The sequence below is a fragment of the Zonotrichia leucophrys genome, chromosome 2, assembly GCF_028769735.1.
Source record: "Zonotrichia leucophrys gambelii isolate GWCS_2022_RI chromosome 2, RI_Zleu_2.0, whole genome shotgun sequence".
Classification (NCBI taxonomy): Eukaryota; Metazoa; Chordata; class Aves; order Passeriformes; family Passerellidae; genus Zonotrichia; species Zonotrichia leucophrys.
Genome location: NC_088171.1, coordinates 3,464,963 through 3,487,056, shown reverse-complemented (window position 1 = coordinate 3,487,056; position 22,094 = coordinate 3,464,963). Strand labels below are relative to the sequence as shown.

The 22,094-nt window shown below is 43.2% G+C and overlaps 1 protein-coding gene across 1 annotated transcript in view; it reads left to right on the top strand.

The window, feature by feature from the left end:
• VIPR1 (vasoactive intestinal peptide receptor 1) overlaps window positions 1–22,094 on the top strand; it is a 116,786-nt gene that overhangs the window by 39,563 nt on the left and 55,129 nt on the right. Inside the window, exon 2 of the mRNA XM_064703807.1 lies at window positions 6,819–6,915. Within this exon, the coding sequence (XP_064559877.1) occupies window positions 6,819–6,915 (97 nt within the window). The remainder of the gene's footprint in view (window positions 1–6,818; window positions 6,916–22,094) is intronic.

Here is a 22,094-nt window from a genome sequence, read left to right as displayed (position 1 = left end):
ACGACATTTGTAACATAGTTTTGGATTCTTACACAATGGTCCTTCAGAAGGGCAAATAATTATAATACTTCATAAATACTCCCTTTTAAAAAATTTATTTTCCCCAGGGCATTGGAGCTTTTGCAGCTTTAGACAGCCTTATTGTTGGAAATTGTGTCACTCATCACTATAGGAAAAAAAACCCTTGGTGTCTTCCTTTTCTCATTCTTGCCCTTTTACACTGTATTTTTTGGCTGACTGAGAGGAGTTTTAGGAATAAAGCTGTATTTTCCTGAGGATGTCTAAAAGGAAAAAAAAAAACAACAAAAAAGGATCTGAAAATCAAGTTTTAAGACAGAGCTGAATGAAGTTAGGGAAGAAATCAAAGCAAGGGTTGTTTTGAGAGAAATCCCTTCAGCCCTGTGTTCCTACAAATAAAGAGTATGGATGAAAGGCAGAGAGAGGTTATTTTCTGATGCTTGAAATAAGACCTGCCTGCTCAAATCTTTCATTTCCTTTGTGGTTCACATGAGAAAGGGTTAAGAAACTCCATCTCAACCTCGAGTAGTAGCTGAAGTCAAATACAGAAACTCTTGGAAGGCAACTTGCTCTTGTCTTAGTGCATTCCTGTTTTCACAGAAGCTCTGGGAAGTGGGGAGGGGGAGAAATTGTCACTTAGAGCTGGATGTGAACCCGTGTCCACTTCCACTGAGCTGAACAGAAATGGGTGAGGGGTGGAATTGCATCATCTGAAACCTCTCAGTTCTACTCCTCCTTTTTTTGACCAGAAATTCTGTTATCCCTGTGCTCACCCTGGTTCTCATCTCTGGAGTCTCCAGCCAGTGAGCCCAGGAATACCCTGGGTGTTGGTTTTTTGTTTTTGGTTTTTTTGTGGTGTTTTTTGCTTTAGCAAATGGGGTAATTGAGCTGTTTTATTTTTTTTTTTTTAGTTTTATGTGAAGGGTGAGACAATACAGATGTTATAATTTACGTTATTATAATTAGAAGCTATTATTTAATTATAATACAGTATAAGTGTTATCAGCTTTAGCCGCACCATGTTGTAAATGCTTTAAAGCCAATCATCTAGAATTACCCTTGGTGGGTCTCACTACAATGCATCTTTCCTGTTCTATTTCTCCAAAGTATCCAGTCTTATTTGTAAGGTTTTGAAACTTGTTTGTAGTTCCAGTTCTCTCTCAACACTGCCTTATTCAATGTTATTTCTAAATCAGTATTTTTGATCTCAAGGTTTGCACACACTGTGAGCCTCCTGTCAGGCTTGCAGAATTCCCTACAGATCCATTTCCCACACCTGGGATCAGCAGAAAGGGGCACACTGAGCTCACAGCCCTTCTCCCGTGGCTCCCACCTGTCTCTGAGCAGCTGCCACGTGTCCCCTGGATATTCTGGCCCTGCAGATGAGACTAAACACTTCTGCAACTCCTCCAAGTCTTGGCAATCTTTGGAATTGTATTTAATTAAGGAGCGTACACAAAGGCTTTATTTGCAGCAGCAAGACTGCTCAGTAATCCTCTAACAATCCCTGGGATCTGTTGGGAAGGAAAACTCTCATTAATAAAGACTTTGGTTACAGCTCCTTGTTAAGTGAGAGCTGCTGCGGAGCTCAGGGCTGCAAGAAATCACATCCAGAAAAACAATCCCTTCGTCTTGCAGAGTGGGAAAACCCCTGACAAACCCACCACACCTTTACAGGGTGTTTGGGGCATGCCAGGAGGGATTTGAGGGGGTGGTTACCACATTTCAGCCTCACCCACAATGGATATTCCCAAGAAACTGGATTGCAGCTCACCCTCTGATGTTGACATGAGCTAAACAGAGCTTGTTGTGGTTTTTTGCTTTATATTTACTTTTTGGATGGGAAAAAGGAACTCATGTGTTCCCCAGCCCTTTGTCTGTGTGGCCAGTTGCCCATTGCAGTGAAAGAGGCCAAAACCCCAAATCTCTGCCTTTTCCATAGGAAAAAACCCAAACAGAACAACACAACATAGTAAAAATGAGAAGAATTCGACTTTACAGACAGCTTTGTACCAACTCACTTTACTAATTCTCCTAGAAATGGAGAATTAGTAAAGTGAGTTTGTACAAAGCTGTCTGTAAAGTTTAATTCAACTTTTCCAGGAGGAATAGACCAAAGAAAGATAATTATTTAGCTGCTCCTCTTGCTAGGCAGGACTGACAGTTCTTCAGGGCTCTCTCCAACCACATGAGCGTTTTGTCACCTTGGGGGAATATAGGCAGCTGAACTTGTTCCCTGATGATCCCCAGCAAAAAACCCACACTTTCTCTTTCCTAATGATGTCAAAACTGTGATATTTTTGGGTTATTTTTATTCCACCTGCCTTTGTCAGCCTGTATCAGTGACTGCTGTGCCATGTGAGGGTTATTGCTGTTATCACTGAGGAGGAAGGAGGAGTGATGGAGTTATTTATTTACTCCTTTAGTTAATGTGCAAAATGAGCCATAAGCTCCAAGTCCTCCAGTGTGAATCTGTTTGTTGACCTTGATTGAGTTAAAGGTCTGTGGACATTAAATTCACACATCACTGACCTTTTCCAGCTGAGTGCTGGCTGTTTAAGTTTGGAGCCATCCAAGCACAGGCAGTGGAGTGGGATAAAAGCCTTCAGAGCTGGGGTTTGCTTGCTCTCTGTGGACTTGGAGGAATGGTAAAAAAAATCAGGTCAGACTAAACATAGAGCTCTGACTCAGCTAAAACTGAGGGATGATGTGTCCCACTGACAGAGGAGCTGAGATACATCCCACTCTTTCTTTATGGGACCATAAAATCATTAAGGTTGGGAAAGATCTCCAAGATCATCAAGAGGAGTCATTAGCCCAGCGCTGCCAAGGCCACCACTCACTCGTGTCCCCAAGGGCCACATCAACATGGCTTTTAAGTGTCCCCAGAGGATGGTGACTCAACCACTGCCCTGGGCAGCCTGTGCCAGGGTTAACCCTTTGTCACTCTGGTTTTTTAAGATTTTCCAAGCCTTCTGATGTTGACATTCTTGTAGTGATCTTTCTCACACACTTTCTTTACAATGAGTAAATAACTCATTGTTTTGCATTCCTTTGTGGAGGAGGAGAAATTTGATGGACTGTTGGTTTGTCCAGTGTCATTGGAGAGGTGGCAGTGTCACCCTCCAATCCGCTGTCACTTTTAGAAAACCGTAAATGTTAGAGTCAGAAATAAATTCCTTTTCCTTACTGAGAACAGCGGGTGAGACTTGTTCTTTGTGTCCTATGTGCAACTCTTCATGAGGATTTCCAATATCCAACGTAAACATCCGGGTGATGATTAGGTGTTCCCTTTGTCCTGTCACTTTCCGTTGGAGCAGAGCACACCTGGCTGTCCCACCTGTCATGCTGGTGCAGATGCACAAGGTCCCTCCCTTTCTTGTCCCAGCACTTGTCATCCTGGAATGCAGAATGTTGGCTGGATTTATCCTCCGGGAGACGCACTGTAGAGAGGGCACTAAAAGTCCCTACCCAAGCCTCCTTTGCTCCAGGCTGAGCTCCCTCAGCCTCTCCTGGTGCTCCAGATCTTTCCCCATCTCCATTCCCATCTCTGGACATTCTCCAGCTGCTCAATGTCCTTCTGGTCATGAGGAGCCCAAAACTGACCCCAGGATTCCAGGTGTGGCCTCACCAGTGCCTCTCCTGGTGCTCCAGCCCCTTCTCCAGCTCCATTCCCATCTCTGGACACTCTCCAGCCCCTCAATGTCCTTCTGGTCATGAGGAGCCCAAAACTGACCCCAGGTTGGAGGTGTGGCCTCACCAGTGCCCAGCACAGGGTTCAGTCCCCACCCTGGTCCTGCAGGATGCCCAATTCCTGTCCAATCCAAGTGCCAGTGCCCTTCCTGCCCACCTGGGCACATCTGGGCTGATGTTCAGCTGCTGTCACCAGCACCCCCAGGACCTTTTCCAGCCCCTCTGCCCTCAACCTGCAGTTTTATTTGGAGTTGGTGTGAGCACCCACCTTCCCTGAAAGCTCACAAGAAGTCAGCACCAGCGCCACAAATCCAAGATTTTCTGTATTTTGGTATTTAACTGCTGGATTCTCTTTTTTCAGACTTTTGCCTATCATAGATATATATTTTCTTTTGGATTGTATAGCAAAAAAAAGGATGTGATTTTAAAGATTCTATGCATAATCAAATTTATCTGAGCCTCTCACAATAGATACATTTTCTTTTGGATTGTATGGCAAAAAATGATGAGATTTTCAAGATTCTACATATAATCAAATTTACCTGAGCCTGTTACAAGCCCACTTTTCAAAATAGAGCCTCATTTGTTTTTTTAAAGGTGATAAAACCCCTTGATCAGAAGTAAATATTGGACCATTGAGGTGAATATACAATTATCCAACTCAGGCATGAGATTTTAGTGAAGGGAAGAAGTGGCAGTGAAGTACTTGCTAATGGGCTTGGAGTAAAATCTTCAGCCTAAAAAAAATTCAGATCTGTTGCAGAACTACAGAGTGCTTTGCCAACCCGGATCAAAGTTAGAGTAGTATGAATTAATTAATTTATAAAGTGAAAATCAGAGGTATTTATAGATGTGAGATGAATTTGGCAAATGTTTAAGTCCAGAGAGTTAAAACTTCCCCTTGAAAAAGTCAGAATGTTTTGAAAACATTTCCATCTTTATTTTTCCAGCAAGTGTTCTGCAAATCTCTCACGCTTCCCCTCGTGCTTTTTTAAGGTTAAAATAAAATGGCAAGAAGAACTGTAAATCAAAACAAAATAACTCTATGGTATTTCAGATGAGCCAAGATGAAATTTCCTAAGATCTCTTTCCCTTTGGGGAAAAGAAATATTTGAGAACGAAGACAACTCCAAATGATTCCCCTTCTTCTGGTGTTTGTATTTTTATTTATTTTTAATTTGACTAGAAAACCACAATTATTTGTTTATACACTACTAATCAAGGCCCACTCCCAACCTAAAGGAAATTAAAATCTAAACCAGGCATGGCATGAAACAGGGAAGAGAGCAGGATAGGTTAATAGGAAATGGTGAGATTAATCTAGTGTGTTAAATTATTTTTTAATCTTAGCCCAAATTTACATCAAACAATTGTTCCTTCAAAGGACTGCTGGACTTTTTTAGTCTTAAAACCTTGACTGGCAAATATATCAACAGAGCAATAACTCAACACATTTTGAAACGAGACAAGAAATTATTTTTGTTTTCTTAATTTATTTTCTCTGCCTATTTCTGATTAAAACACATGGTTATCCCGAAACCCTCAAGAGGGAGCAGTGAATCAATCACTTCTCCTGTGTCCTCATGATCTGTTCCTCAAGTTCACCCCGCTGATGTTTTTTCCCACATCACATTTAACAGGGACAGCATGAACTCAAGCCAAGGCTTGGCTCTCTCGACATCATTCCCTTCTCTCCACCTCTTTGCAGCTGGATTTCTGAAAATCCAGCTCCGTATTTCTCCAAATCCATTTTCCTCCCTGTTGAATGCCCTTTGCAATCCCTTTAGAAGAGCTGGGGTTGGGAGCAGCCTCAGTTTCTGGCCATGGCAATGGTCAAGGTGTCCCCTCCAAGCTGAGAGGGTGCTGGTGACAAGGGGACACTGAGATATGTGCGAGTTCCTTTTTTTGGAGTTAAAAATCACCATTCCCACATTTTATGATTGAGGCAGTTCATGAATTGCGCGTTATGAGGAGTCCACAATTAATTACCTGAACATTTATGGCCACTGTTGTATTACAAACTTGATTAGGGCTGACTGGGGAGAAACCACTTGAGGGGGAAAAGCCTTCTCACTGGGAATTCCCTCCTTTTTAGCTCCTTGATCTCCTAATCTGCATCAGAGATCCTGTTCTTATTTGATTTGGGGTTTGTTGTGCTTTGAATTAGTGTGAGAGCCAGGGAATAAACCACGAAGCACAGGTCCCACTGCTCCTGGCATAAATATTAAATCTGCCCTGCCCTACATAGCTGGTGGTGCTGGTTAGCCAGGCAGGGTTCCCAGAGCATAGAGCAGCAGAATTGCTCCTCATCTGTTGGAATACAAAACTCAGGGAACTCTCAGAAGTTTGGGCCTGGAAGCCAAAGCTTAGAATTAAACCCAGGATTTGATCTGAGACCTTGGAAAAGGCTCCCAAACTGAGGTGCTAGAAGGGAGAATGTGGATTTATAGTTTAAAGCAGAGACATATTAAGCTGAGAAGAGGAAATTTAGAGTTTTAGAGTTTAAGATAGAGAAAACATAAAAGTAGTTACAGAAGTATACAAGGATTTTAGAATGCAGCACTGTAGGTTTGTGTGCCATAACATGATTGGCTAAGAAAGCTTACACTGTAGCATGGGTCCATAAGACTAAATATTTAAGGATTGGGTTAAAACAATAAATAATCCTTGTTGGCAGTGTTTTATTGGTCAATAACTCCTTAAAAGGTCTTGTAACTTGAGGTCTGGTGACCTTCTGAATCATGCTGTGAAGATGTGAGCTGAACTCACCCTTCCTGCGCATGTGGAAGATAAGAAAAATAAACCACATCATCAAAAACAATTCAGAGGTCCCATCTTGAATCCTTCCAAAATTCCCCACAAGTGAATTATCACACTGATCATCAGAAAAAAATGGGTTTTTCCTAAGGAAATGGAGAGAAATGCTGATTTTTTTCAGCAGCTCTGGGTTGTTATCCCTCCTCTGAGCGAGCACAGAATAAGGCTGGGTGCAGATCTGTGCAGTGATCCTGGAGAGCTCCAGCCTGGCCCACGAGGCCATGAATGCCCAGGAATGCCTCCCTGAGGACGGGCTTTGCTCACTGTGTCCCTCTGTGCCCTCCCTGCAGGCGTCCAGCACGCGGCCCGAGTGCAGCATCATGCTGGAGATCGAGGAGGAGCGCAGCCAGTGCCTGGCAGAGCTCACCTGGGACAACCACACCTCAGGTACGGCAACGCTTCTGTCCCTCCCTGGCCAGCACACCCAGGTCCCTCAGCCTCACAGCTGCCTTGTCCTGGCCGTTTCCCAGCCCTTCTGCTGCTGGAGCAAGGGTTCCTCCAGCTGCTCTTCAGGAGGCAGAGAAATAGGTGCTTCCAAAGCCAGCCAAGAGTTCCAGCAGCTCTGCAGCTTCCCTTGCAGCCTCCTGGCTGGGAATGCCTGACTGAGGTGTTCCAGTGGGTTTAATCACAGTTGTCCACAGTGATGGTGGTCACAGGGGTATTAGGATGAAGGAAGAGATGTAGATCTGACTCCATGTTACAGAAAGCTTGATTTATTATTTTGTGATATATATTAGATTGAAACTATACTAAAGAATAGAAGGAAAAGTTTCATCTCAGAAGGCTAGCTAAAAATAGAAAAGAAAAGAAGATAACAAAGGCAGCTGCTTTAGACTCTCTGTCCGAGCCAGCTGACTGTGATTGGCCATTAATTCTAAACATCTACATGAGACCAATCACAGATGCACCTGTTGCATTCCACAGCAGCAGATAATCATTGTTTACATCCCTGAGGCCTCTCAGCTTCTCAGGAGGAAAAAATCTTAAGGAAAGATTTTTAATGAAAAGATGTCTGCGACAGTCCACCTCCTTGAACTGGAATTTTTCCACTTTTTCCTTGGGAACTGGAAGCCTGAAGTTCTCCTGAGTCTTGGACCTAAGGGATGTCATTGTGACCATCTCCTTTGATTGAGATGCCCTCCCTTCCCTGTGCCAGAATTGCTCCTGTCCTCATGGTGGAGCAGAGAGTGCTCAAAAGCTGTGAAGTATTTCTGGAGTTGGGACAGGCAGCTGAGATCCTCTCCATGTTCATGGAACAATCACCACACTAAGAAATCCCCCTGGAAGGGTCTTCAGTCTCCTTAACCCTCTTCCTGCTTCAATGGTCAGAAAAGGAGGGAGGTTTTGGTGCTGCCCCATCCCATCCCATCCCATCCCATCCCATCCCATCCCATCCCATCCCATCCCATCCCATCCCATCCCATCCCATCCCACCCTGTCCTGCAGCAGAGCTGTCAGAACCCCAAATTAATGCATCCACTTGGATCTCTCCCCCTCCCAATGCCTCTCTCAAGTTACCAACCCCACGTCTGTCAGTCAAAGGTGTGTAGGAACCCAGGTGAGACTGCCAGGATCCAAAAAAAAATAAAAAAGGGATCATTTTGCTGGGAAGATGAATCTGAAATCCTGGATGAGGTTTGCATCCCTCCTCCCAAAAGAGGGAAAAGTGGAAGAGGAAAGTCTCCACTGGCAATGATTGCAGCCAGGCCACAGAGTGAAGGGCTGCTCTGATGGAGCAGAATCCTGGGACAAGCTGATCCCAGGAGGAGCTTCCTGGATGCCAGGAAGGCTTTTGGCCCCTGCTTTTATCTGCTAAGGGATGCTTGTCTTTGATTTGGAAGCTGTTTCAAGTGTCCTTGTACATTTAAATGGAGTCTTTTGAAGAAATGTTTTTCTGGAATCCAGTAAAGGGAGAACTCAGGGTGGATAAAAACCTTCATCTGAAAGCCAGCTAAATGCTTAATTTAGTTTTCATGGATATTTAAAGAAATTTAATTAAATACAATACATTAAAAGGAGAATAAATAGTTGAAGTGATGGTGTTTTTCTGCTTTTCCAAAATGATTTTTGTCATTGGAAACTATAATCCACATCAGCTCTTTTTTGTCTTTCTTTTTTTTTTCTTTCTTTTTTTATTTTCTTTCTTTTTTTTTCTTTCTTTGTTTTTTCTTTCTTTTTTTTTTTCTTTATTTTTGTTTTCCCTGTAACAACAGAATTTAATTATTGGAAATATTTTTCCCAATTCTGAAGTAAAGACACACAGCCACGTTGCAAGTCATTCATGCCCAAAGCCAGTACATAGAAATCCTTTGGAGAGTTTTTTTCCCTGAAATGCTGAAATGTTGGACTGCATAATTCCCTGGAATGCTGAAATATTGGACTGGGAAAAATCTCCACCAGTCATTACTGATGAATTGGATTGATTCAGAAATTGCAGATTTAAGCACAGGAAAATGGTTTTGTCCATGAATACAGTACTGGAACTGGAATGACAAAGGGGAATGGCTTCCAACTGAAAGAGGGCAGGTTTAGATTGGATATTAGGAAGAAATTCTTTCCTGAGAGGGTGGTGAGATCTGACACAGGTTTCCAGATGTCAGGAAAATTAATCCACAAACGCCAGAGGTTTATGTCCAAAAAGGAGACAGAGGAGACCTTTTTGGCTTTATTCAAATAAAGGGAGAGGCCATGGGGCATTCACCTGGGGTCTCTCAAACTTTTGGAGGACCCAGCCTCCCTTTTTATCCCAATTTTCCAGCCACATTTCCCTTCTCTCTTTCCCCATTGGCTGAGGTACTTGAGAGGTTCAGACTTCCCAGAATGCCTGATACCAAAGATTTCCCTCTAATCTATAACCCTCCCTTTTAATTTTTAATTCTTATGGAATTTAGGGGTTTTCCCCATTGTTTCTTTCATCTTTCAACATCCAGCTTTGTTTATCAGCAAACCTAAAGTCTATTTGTAAAAGCAAATATCTTTTTTCCATTCCTCAATCAGTGGAATCCTTCCCATTGTTTCTTTTATATCTCAGTGCTGGTTTTATCCACCAACAGACCCACAGCTTGTTTGGAAAGACAAATCCTTCATTCCTCTCATAGAGAAGCTGTGGCTGCTCCTGGATTCCTGGAAGTGTCCAAGGCCAGGTTGGATGGAGCTTGGCACAATCTGGGACAGTGGAAGGTGTCCCTGCCCATGGAAGGAGATGATTTTAAGGTCCCTTCCTTTGTGGAAAGCATTTGGCAATTATTTACCCCAAAACATCAGCAGGTATTTAGGAGCTCAATACCTGAATTTATTATCCAGACACTCACAACTGCCCTGGAGGCAACAGAAAAAAGCAGAATTGTTGGCTCTTAAATGGGTGATGTGGATGAGTGTGTGGGGAGCTCTGTTATGTGCTGTGTGGACAGACAATTTCCAAGTGCCTACATAGGATGTGTTTCCCCTTCAGAGTGTTCACAGAATGTGAGCACAAGTCAAAGAAAGTGTTTTTTTCTGAAGTGGGGCTCCATAAGTCAATAAATGTGCCTGAGCTGTAAAATCAAACTTTGAACTTTGATGGGTGGGGGCAAGGGGGGAGTTTGCTGGAGAGAAATCTCATGAAGGTGATGATATGAGATCCTATGAAGGTGATGACTGTTTCATCTGAGTGTTGCTGGAAAGAGAAATCCTAGTAAAACTCTGAGGAAAAACATGGTTTTAACCCAGTTCCATCCTCCTGTTCAGGGGAATGGAACTGAATTAAAATAATGTTTTTCCTGGAAAATTGGATGGAAAATTGAGGCTCCCTGTGATCTGCAGTGTTACACTTTGATTTATGGCCAGGTGGTTGTGTTGCTTTCTGCACTTCCAACACCTTTTCAGGAAAAGGAGAACCACTTGAGGTTTAATGAGTGTTTTATTATCCTTTCTAATCAAAAGAGTGGAAATAAACAGTGTCTCGGTACATTCTGGAGAGAAAGCTTTGTTTAGGAGCCATTATCAATGGTATTGATCAGAGGGGCTTAATCACAGCTGTAATTTGATGTGTCAGGCAGATTAGTCACTTGTTAAGAGCACTTGATGGTGCTGAGGTTGAGCACTGGCTGGGGTTGAGCAGGTGGATTTCCACTGATAAACAACAGTGACCTTCTTAACCCTCTTTTTTTTTTTTTCCTTCAAACACCCACCCCTTCCTCACAGGGACTGAACATGCATCAAATCCAGGTTTCTTTTCAGATAAATTTCTGCCATCCCTGGAAGTGTCCAAAGCCAGGCTGGATGAGGCTTGGGCCAACCTGGGAAGGTGTCCCTGCCCTTGGCAGGGGATTGGGAGGAGATGATCCATGTAAATCTATTCCCTTTTAGGAGAATGATTCATTATCTGTGGATTTACCCATACTTTAGGAAGTTTGACAAATGGACTTGATAATTTTAAAGGTCTCTTCCAACCCTGATGATTCTGTGATTCTCTACAGCCCAGTGCTTATTAAATATTGTCTAACTCTGATGAGGAGAAGTTTATTTAATTTGTTTTCTCTCGGGGTCTCTCACTGCTCAGAGTGACCCCAAGATGTGTCAGAAAGTCTCTTTTCCCAGCCTGGTGGTCGAAGATGGAGTCAGAGCTCTTCATTTCTTGGTCTCAAGGTTGTTTCTTGTTCCTTATCTATAAAATTTTTTCTCCTGTCCATCTGAGGTCTGTCCAGCAGGACAGTCAGAGGCACACTGACCACCCTCAGGGTGGTGTTATCTTTTTATACTATACAATATTTACAATTACTTTCCAATACCCATCAGCCATGTTAGACAGTGAGCTTCTACTCTAAACCAATCCAAAAGTGCCACCATCACAGCAGAAGATGGAGGCCAAGAAGAAGAAGGAGAAAGGCTGGACATGCCCCAATTCCTCCATCTTGCCCCCTGAACCCCCATTCTAAAAACCCCAAAAATCTATTTTTCACCTTAGGATAAATTCACTATCATACTACTTAAACTTTCATGGCTTGTAATTCTCCATATAAGGTTGGTAATTGTTTTTTCCAAGGGCTCAATCAAAGGCACAGGGGGGTCCTGGGCTCTGTGCCAAGGTCTCTGAGCCCCCTGACTGGGTCTCAAGTCCTTCAGGGCAGCCAGAGGAATTTTCCTGTGTTCCCACAGTTTTCCATCACAGGAAAGGCTGCAGAGGATGCAGCGAGGGGGAAATCCACAGGGAAAAGCAGTTGGAGCTGGCAGTGTGTACAGAGGAGAACCAAACAGCACCAAGAGCAAAGTCTGGGCATTTAAGGAAGTTTGTAACCATCAGAGGACACCCAACAGCCTCTCTGCAGGTGTGCAGGAAGGAGAGTTTTATGGACTTGGTGGCAGAGCTTGCCCGGTTTCTGGAAGGGTGTGTGGGGTGCAGTTGTGTTGCAGGACAGAGCTGGATTTGGTGAGAAGGACTGGCCTTGCACTGCTCTGCCCTGGTGTTCTTTCCATGCCGAAATAACTGGCAGAGACATCAAATGTGGGAGAAATAGCTACTCACTTTTCATAGTTCAGGAAAGTTTATTAAACCTTAGCAAAAATACAACAGAAGGCCGAATAAAGAAAAAATGTTGCAGCGCTGGGAGCAAAAGATTTTCCCTGCCATGTGCTCAGCCCCCTCACAAGGGAGGTTTTCCCTTTTTAACCCTTTAACCCCTCCCAAAGTTCTGTCCATCAGCCCCTTCTTTGCTGTCCAGTGGTGGAGATCTCTTCCTCAAATCCTGGTTGGAGGTCAGGTGTTCCATAGTGACAATCCAGCCCTCCCAGATGTCCCAACTGCAGCTGTCCCTTGATAACCACATGAGGGGTACAACATAACTATAAATCTGTAAAACTTTTCTTAACCTACATACATGACATTTGTCCATTAGTATGAGAGTCAGTCATCACATTACTCATCTAGCACAAATGCAATAGTACAACATAACCATAAATCTATAAAACTTTTCTTAAACTATATACAGGATATTTGTCTATTAATTGTGAGAGTCGGTCATTGTATTCCTCATCTAGCACAAATGCAATAGTACAACATAACTATAAATCTAAAAACTTTTCTTAACCTATATCCATGATATTTGTCTATTAATTGTGAGTCAGTCATGGCATTACTCATCTATCACAAATACAATATGTGATTCAACACAGGAGTGGGTTCTTTGCCACTAAAATCAGGAATAGGTAGACAGAGACCAGATTCACATGGGCACACAGCCATGGCATGGGAATGACTTTTGGTGAGGGATTTTCACTTGGTTTTGTGTTTCTCTGGTGTGTTCTGGCCAGGTGTAGGCAGCTCTTTCAGGATGTGATGAATCCTGTTCAGATTGTCTTGCCTGCTGTCAAAATATTTAAAATGAAGGGATATTTAAATATTTAAAATCTTAGTGAGCAGCTCAAGTGTGTAGGAAAAAAAAACAGATTTCACAGAATATCTCTGTGCTGGTGTTCAGTGGCTTGGAGGGGATTTGGCCAGCTGAAGTGAAATCATTGCAAGGGGGCTGAACAAGATGACCTTTAAAGTTCCCTTTCAACCCAAACTATTCCACGATTCTGTATTTCAGAAGGGAGGAATGCAATCCCAGCCTCACTGAAAATTGGGATTCAGCTCCAGGTGCTTTTTGCAGGATATATATATGTGTGCAGCACAGTCGCTGCTCAGCTGTCAGTGCACTGAGCAGCAGGAGAGAAGCTCTCCCAAGGGCTGGAAGAAGAGGATTTCCTTCCCAGCCTCACAGACAGAGGCAAATCCCTCTCTCTGTTGAGTTCCTGAAGGCTGCAAGGCAGGAATCACTTGCCTCTTTTCACTTGCCTCTTTTATGTCATGCACAAAGGAGTATTTCTGCTTTGTTTGTTTTTTGGGTTTTTTTTAGGGAAAGCTCACTTCTCCACAGTTTTAATTTACAAACAGTTCAGCTTAAACCGAAGCACACAAATTAAATGATAATAAATTTTAAAGAGTAGCCCTCTCTTTTTTTAAAAAAGGCAGGAAAATCAATCAGGTCTAGGTCGGCTGGCTCAGCTCATTATCTGTTTATCCCATTATTGCTAATTAATTTGCTCTGCAATCAGATACTCTTTCAGAAGCAGGAGTTATTTAGGGATAACAGCTGAATAAGGAACCATAACTCGTGTCTGGGTGGGATGAGCAGCTCTGGAGACCAAGAGATGTGCAGGAAGCATGGCCTTTGTGGAATCACAGAATCATGGAGTCGTTTGGGTTGGAAGGGACCTTAAAGATCATCTCTTTCCAACCTCCTTAAAGATATTCTCCTTTCAATCCCCTTCCATGGCAGGGACACCTTCCATTATCCCAGGTTGCTCCAAGCCCCATCCAGCCTGGCCTGATACACCTAGTCCTTCAACACTGCACATTTTTGTTTGCTCTCTAAGCCTGTCTGTCTTGGAAACATAACAAAACCCAATTTAAAAAGCCTGGAAAATGGAAAATACAGGAAAAATAGTGGCATTCCCCCTCTCAATGTTCACATCTGCTACCTTGCACATGCCTCACACTTGTTGTGAGATAGAGATGAGTTCTGCAAGTTCATCGTCACCATTGTGGCATGGAAAAAAATCCAGGTGGGAAATGGCCCATGTTGTTTAAACTCTGAATATTGCTTTTGCTGTTCCACAGTGGAGGCTGGCTAAAAAAAGCCAAATTTGGAGCCTGGGGGGACCTCTGTCAGTGCCCCCCTTAAGAAGTCAAATCAAGTTTGATGGGAGGAGAAGCAGTGAACATATGGAAATTAAAAATCAAGCTGGAAAAAAACATTGATGAAGTTTAAATTAGGAGCCTGTTTATTCATCACCATCTGTTTATAGTGCAGCAAGATAAGAAATAATTAATAGTTCCTTGCTTGGAAAAGTTCAAGTGAATTCTCACCTCCCTTGGGGCAGATGAGGTGTCAGTGGGATTTGTGGGACAATCCTGCTATCAGCAGCTCTCCAGGTGCTGGAGAAGGCTGATCCAGCTCAAAAATTCCAGAAAATTCCCAAAGCAGGATGGGAAAATCTCTGGATGTGTCCCTTGAGGACGTGGATCAGTGGTGAGCATGGTGGTGCTGAGCTGGCGGTTGGATTTGGTGACCTTTGGGGTCTTTCCCAACCTCAAGGATTCTGTGGTTCTGTCATTTCAGAGCTGTGTAGAGCTCTCATAAGTCTTGTACCACATCCATCAGCCTCTTAAAAAATCCTGGGAGAACAGGAATGGCATTACATGGCAGCTGCTGGCCTGCTAAATCAAACCCTAAATCAAACCTCTATCTACATACTCAAAAAAACCAGTTTTGCTCAGTCTAAAATGTGCTTGATCTTTGTGGTCTCTCTGAAGGCAAAAGGACCTGCTGGACTTTTTGCCACATTCTCTTTAATTAATTTTTAATTTACTTTTTTTTCCTATTATTCCAGCCTAGGTGATACAAAGGGCCTTTTAATTTCATTCTTGCTCTGACCAGCAGCACTGGGCAGCTCCCACATGTGGCATCAGTCACCTCCATTCCTTCACAGGGTGGTTTCTCCTACACAGTAGAAAATTCAGCCATGGGACTTGAAGACCTTAAACCCCAGACTCTCATACAGGATCAGTACCAAAGTCAAGCTTCCTTTTATTTATCAGGAATTTTTCTCCCAGTTCTTTGGCCATGATCATGATACACAATAGGACAGGTCCTTCCAAATGGTCCTCCTTTGCCATTCCCTCAATCTTCCCAAACACCTTCATGCTGAAGCTCTTGAAGAGGTGGAATCCACTCCCTGGCAACTTAAAATAAAGAAATCTGCCATGGGGTTTTCAAAGGAGAACTTTTGCAGATTCTGTGTGAAATCTGGCCCCTGAAACAGGAAGGAGCAGCATTGTCACAGTGGTAAAACAAGCCTCAGAATTTGGTGTTGGCTGATCCAGCCTGAAGTTGATGCTGTTCTTCCAGACCAGGAGTTTCTTTCTGAGGAAACAACAGTCAGCAAAATTTTCCCTAAAAATGGTTCTTTTTCTGTCCATCCTTGCTCCATGGGCACACAGCCATGGCATGGGAATGACTTTTGGCAAGGGATTTTCACTTGGTTTTGGGTTTCTCTGGTGTGTTCTGGCCAGGTGTAGGCAGCTCTCTGAGGATGTGATGGATCCTGTTCACATTGTTTTGCCTGTGGTCAAAATATTTAAAATGAGGGGATATTTAAATATTTAAAATCTTAGTGAGCAGCTCAGATGTGTAGGGGAAAAAAAACATTTCACAGAAAATCTCTGTGCTGGTGTTCAATGGCTTGGAGGGGATTTGGCCAGCTGAGGTGAAATCATGGCAAGGAGGTAGAACAAGATGACCTTTAAAGTTCCCTTTCAACCCAAACTCTTCCATGATTCTGTATTTCAGAAGGGAGGAATGCAATCCCAGCCTCACTGAAAATTGGGATTTATCACCAGGTGCTTGGGATTGGGATTTAGCTCCAGCTCTCCAGTGAGCACTGCTAATTCCCAGTTGAATTTTAGTGATTTAGTGATGAACAGGGTGATGCTGGGTTAACTCTTGGCCTCAATGCCTGCAAAATGTTTTTCCAACCTCAACAATTCCATGTTTCCAACAGTGGTCCCTCAGTTGCTTGTGTGAGCGCACCCACCCACCAAAACCAGGATGAAATTCCAGCACAGACCCACACAGCACCTCATCACCTCCCTGCTTTTCACCCTGACCTCCCCTTTCCCCATATATTAAGATTTTCCAACATCTGTTTTCTGCCTTAAAACACAGCAGGGGTGGAGGCTTTGCCTTGGTTTTGCTGTTGCTGACTCGTGGCTGGAATCTCTCTAACAGCAGCAGCGTTTGTTTGATTTGGGAACAGCTGTCCCAGGGTTTGTCAGGATTAGCAGCCACTTAGTGGACATAAATTTATGTTGGAAAAGGCATTTCAGTTTGGAGAATGTGCCACACTTCTAAATGCCAGCAGAAGTTTTGGCTCCTTTTTTTTTTAAAACATGGGATAATAGATAAATGCACACAGCCTTAGCTGTGCAAAGATTATAAAAATACAAAGAAAGAAAGTGGCATTGATGCAACGGAAAATAAATTCCAAGTGTTTTCAAAGCTCTGGATAGTTAAATTAATAATTTAATCTGGAGCTCAGATTAAATCCATCTATGCAGAAGTTTTGTTTCTGACAGCAGCCTGTGTTTGTCCCTCTCAAATCCCATGAGATTTCTGGTTAAAAAGATTCTCCTTCCTCAACTTTTCTTTTAGTTTTTCTATTAATATTGACTTTATCAGAGCACTTTAATGATGGTCTCCATCCTTTCTACCTGGTTGGGAAGTTGGGAAAAGCATTCCTAGAGGTTGAGCCAGTCACCTTCGCTATGAATTTCTCTCTGGAGATGCCAATATGGGAAAAACCATCTAGGAAGGTCCCTAAATTCAAAGTCTGATTGTCTGTATATCCAGTTGTGTACAACTCCTGAGGAAACCCTGGAATGATCCTTGAATCATGCTCTGTCTCAGAGCATGCAGATCTTGTTTAGAGGCTGCTGAGGAGATAAGTCATGGTTTTGGCAACACCCTGTGTAAACCTTCTTAAATCTTGGATCTTTCAGTTTACATGTTCTGGAGTTAGGCAGAAGGACTCAGCTCAGAAATTTGATTTATGAAGAGGAGGGATTAAAAAAGCCGAGTGTTTATTTAGTTTGTTGGTTAAAAAAGGCTGAATGATTACAAACTTTTTTTTTTTAATGAAATTATTTCCCAATAGATGTTGTTGATGGAAAATCTCAGGATTTTCATGCTTAAAAATCACCCTCCAGTGACAGTCACTGGTGATTTCTTTCATGTTGATTAGACTGACTCAGTCTGGGGGCTTTAAGGTGAGGTTTCTTTCTTATGTCTTTGGGTCAAATTTCTGCAAACATTTAGGAAGAAATTTATTTTTTAATATATTCCTGTTGAGTGCTTGGACAGCTTCTACTTGCAGAAATACAAACCAGGTTTTATAGTAAATAATGGATTTCTTGTTATAGAATCATGGAGTTGTTAAGCTGGAAAAGACCTTTAAGATCATCAAGTCCAGCTTGTGGGAAAAATGAAATTTCAGACTTGCCACAGATATTGAGGCAAAGTCCAAAGCAAACTCTTTTCACTTATCCTGAATTTTGGGATCCTTTTTGCTTTCTGGGATTGCTTTTCTGCTGAACTGGAGCTGCAAATCCCTCAATGGATGATGAGCAAAGGAGCACCAGAGAGAAGCAGAGCTGATGGAAGGAAATGCCACCATGCCAGGGTCACAGCCTGGCAGGATTGTGGCTTGGATTCTCTGTCACATCCTGCCTACAGAGCAGGCAGCACAACAGGCAAAAAAAAATACCCAAATTAAACACAAAGCTATGGGAAGCTGGAAGAGGAGCTCTGATGGGGATGCTGCAGAGCAGATTGTCAGTGGTGATACAAATAAAAAATTAGAAATGTGATGAGCTGGAGCCGGGGGAAGGAGAGATGCCCGAAGGATGCAAAGTCCAAAGCAAACCCTTTTCATTTATCCTGAATTTTGGGATCCTTTATGCTTTCTGGGATGGCTTTTCTGCTGAACTGGGGCTGCAAATCCCTCAGTGAGTGATGAGCAGAGGAGCTACAGAGCACCAGCAGAGCTGATGGAAGGAAATGCCACCATGCCAGGGTCACAGCCTGGCAGGATTGTGATTTTCCTTCAGCTGCTTGGATTCTCTGTCACATCCTGCCTACAGAGCAGGCAGCACAACAGACAAAAAAAAATTACCCAAATTAAACACAAAGTTGTGGGAAGCTGGAAGGGGAGCTCTGATGGGGATGCTGCAGAGCAGATTGTCAGTGGTGATACAAATAAAAAATTAGAAATGTGATGAGATGGAGCTGGCGGAAGGAGAGATGCCCGAAGGATGCAAAGTCTAAAGCAAACCCTTTTCATTTATCCTGAATTTTGGGATCCTTTATGCTTTCTGGGATGGCATTTCTGCTGAACTGGGGCTGCAAATTCCTCAATGGATGATGAGCAAAGGAGCACCAGAGCGCCAGCAGAGCTGATGGAAGGAAATGCCACCATGCCAGAAGTCGCAGCCTGTCAGGATTGTGATTTTCCTTCAGCAGCTTGGATTCTCTGTCACATCCTGCCTACAGAGCAGGCAGCACAACAGGCAAAAACCAAAAATACCCAAATTAAACACAAAGCTATGGGAAGCTGGAAGGGAAGCTCTGATGGGGATGCTGCAGAGCAGATTGTCAGTGGTGATACAAATAAAAAATTAGAAATGTGATGAGATGGAGCTGGGGGAAGGAGAGATGCCCAAAGGATGCTGGAATGTGAGTGGGATTGAGGACAGGAGGGCACAGCAGTGACTTTTTCAGGGAAAGGAGGGAGGATTCATTTGGTTAAACCTCAGAGCCAAACTAACCCCAGTCAAACCCAATCTGTCTCAGAAAAATAGGGTAAAACCCTACTCTGCAAGGCCAGGAAAGGATGGGGTAGAATTAAACCCACCAAAGATACCAGGGAGAAATGACAGGGAGCCGTTTCCATGCTGGAAGCTGCTGAATAGGCTGGGACACTTCAGCTTGAAAATGAGATGCCCGAGGAGGGATGCTAAAGAGGATTTTATGGGTTTTCTCCCCAGGGAAAGGGATGTTGTGGTTAGGCTGTGAATATTTCTGTCTTTGTAAAAGAACTGAGCAGTTCCTAGTGAAAGCAGCAATGAGCAGGTTCAAAGTGAATTCAGAAAAGAATAGAATTTTTCTGTCAGTGGACAATTAAATCATGCAACACTTTGCCTTGGGAGGTTGTGAATGGTAGAAATTTTCCTGGGTTCAGAATCAGAATTCAACTGCATTTAATTTACAAAATTTATGGCAAAAAAAATCTATCCATGGTATTTTTTATTATTTCATACAACTTTTAAATATAAAATTGATAAATGTCACCCCGTGGCTATTTACATGTTCAAAATGAATTCAGAAAAAGATAGAATTTTTCTGTCAGTGGACACTTAAATTGTGCAGCGCCTTGGCACAGGAAGCTGTGAATTCTAAAGATTTTCTTAGGTTCAGAATCAAAATCCATTTGCATTTAATTTACAAAATTTATGGCATAAAAAGAATCTATCTACAGTATTTTTTTATTATTTCATACAACTTTTAAATAGAAATTTATCCCTCATTTGGGAGGTCTCTGCTCTCTGGAGTTTATTGTGGCAGTGGTGACCCAGGCGTTTTCCTGGGTGGTGGGCACGCGAGGTTGTGAATTCTAAAAATTTTCCTAAATTCACAATCAAAATTCCACTGCATTTAATTTACAAAATTTATGGCAGAAAAAGCATCTACCTACTGTATTTTTTATTATTTCATACAACTTTCAAATAGAAAATCATCCCTCATTTGGGAGGTCTCTGGAGTCTGTGGTGGCAGCAGTGACCCAGGGCTCATGGTGAGTTTTCCTCCCCTGAGATTAAATTCAGACTCATGGGTGGTTCTGAGTTATGGATTGGTGCAGGCACCATTTTTTGGGGTGTGTTCCCTTCAGTGAGGGAGAGATCAGAGCTCAGCTGGGACAGGGAGATGGATGCTGTGATAATTGGCTGTAATGAGATGCTTTTAACGAGGCAAACCACAAGGCTGGGCCTGTCAGGGGGACAATAAATGTCACCCCGTGGCTGTTTACAGTGCTGAGAGCTTGGAAGCTGCCTGCTGGTATGAAATCGGAGTGAAAATGAGATTTTATTGCAGCACAGCAGGCTGTGATGGTGCCCTGGGATTGCTCAGCCTGCTTTGCTGAGCTGTGCCTTTGCCTTGCTGTTATCCCTGAGGGTGCTGAGAGCTCCTGAGGAACCCCAGGGGTCAGATGGGCATCCCTGCATCTGAACAGGGATTCCAGGAGCAAAATGTGGGGGAATGTCTTCCACAAGAGACCTGGAGTGACCCCAAGCATTAGGGAGAATTTGGTGTGAGGGTTTGGAGGGTAGAGTTGGGCTTGATGCCCTTGGAAGTCTTTTCCAGCCTGAATAATTCCATGATTTATTGAAAGACTGATGTGCTCAAAGGGTTTTCCCTGAGCTGGGAGTTCTCCTGGCTTCAGAGTGCTACCAGCCTGCTGCCATTCATCTCTTTGCTCAGCCAGACCAAGTCCCACCTCAGGGCTGTGCCAAAGCTCTGGAATTCATCTTTATTCATGAGGCAAAGTCATTCTCTGCTGCTTCCTAGATAAGCTTCGACCACAATTTGCTGTGAGTGTAGATATGAATCCAATAAATGGGTTTTTAATGCTCCAGTCTGCCAGCTCTGCAAAGCAGTGTGAGAATTGACCTGTTTTCTGTTTATTAACCTTTCAAAGGGAGAGGAAATGAGAGCTCTTGTGTCACTGCGTTTCTTGCAGCTATTTCTGAGCCAGAACCTCCTAGAGCAGGGCTCTGAGTGAGGCTGGGGCAGCCCTTGGCTTGCTGGTGGGGTATTTGGCTTGCAGAGAGGAAGGCTGAGCTGCTGGGTAGAGGGATCTGAGCTCCAGCTTCTTCAGAGGCATGAAGGATTTCTCCCTGCAGCCCTCCAGGAGATATTCAGCTCCAGAGAGCACTTCAGAGTCTGGCAAGGAAGGGCAGGGCAAAGCTGAGGGTGTGGGAGTCACAGTTGAAATAATTAAAATGGGGAAAAAACCCTCTTCTTTTAAAAATTTTTATTTAATTTTTAAAGTTTATTTTTATAATGACAAGTCATTATAAAAAATAAAAAAACTATCCTTAATTGGATAAACTGTCCAATTAAGAAATGACACCTAAATTATTTTTACTTTTAACCCAATAACCAACCACCCATGCCCTGCAATGGGGACATTTTTATCCAGTTACACAAAACCACCCAAACCCATGGAGAAGAAGAAGGAGGAGAATGTGAAGGAGCAGCCTCCGCCCCAAAACCTCCATCTTGCTTTATATCCATTACTCTATTGTAAACCCTTAAACTCTGAGTTTCCCACCCTGTGGTATCACACTCTTCTATCCGAACTCCACACCCACAATCCCAGTTCTATCATTCCATTCTGGAAGCTTCTCCACGGCCTCAGGTCAGTGCAGTGTTCTCTGGGGGGTCAGTGCCCGGCAGCACAGAAATCTGAAACTCTCAGCAGCCAATTCCAACAATATCCTAACCCTGACTTTAAAGACTGCACCTGAGACACCCAGAGAGGTGGTAAATGCTCCTGAATTGGGAAAGCCACACACTTTATTTTATACAGCTCCTCCAGATTCACCTGGAATGCTTCCCGAAGCAAAGCACAGCCTCTGGCAGTGTGCATCCTCTGGTTTTTGGGACAGGCAGGTGAGCAGAGCAATTCTTTTGATGGGAATGGAGAGAAGCTGTGGTTTTAACTCATTGCCACTTACTGCACTGGGTGAGGATTGATAAATACATGTGTACGCTCCCTGCAGACACTGAGTAAACATTTATAATTAATTAATTAATGGGGAAGCACTTATCAATCCCCAAACACAATCTGATCTGGCCAAACTTGTCCTCTTTGCTGCATCCAAGTGATGCCACAGGGAAAGGAGAGATTTCCTTCTTTCAAGGCACCGT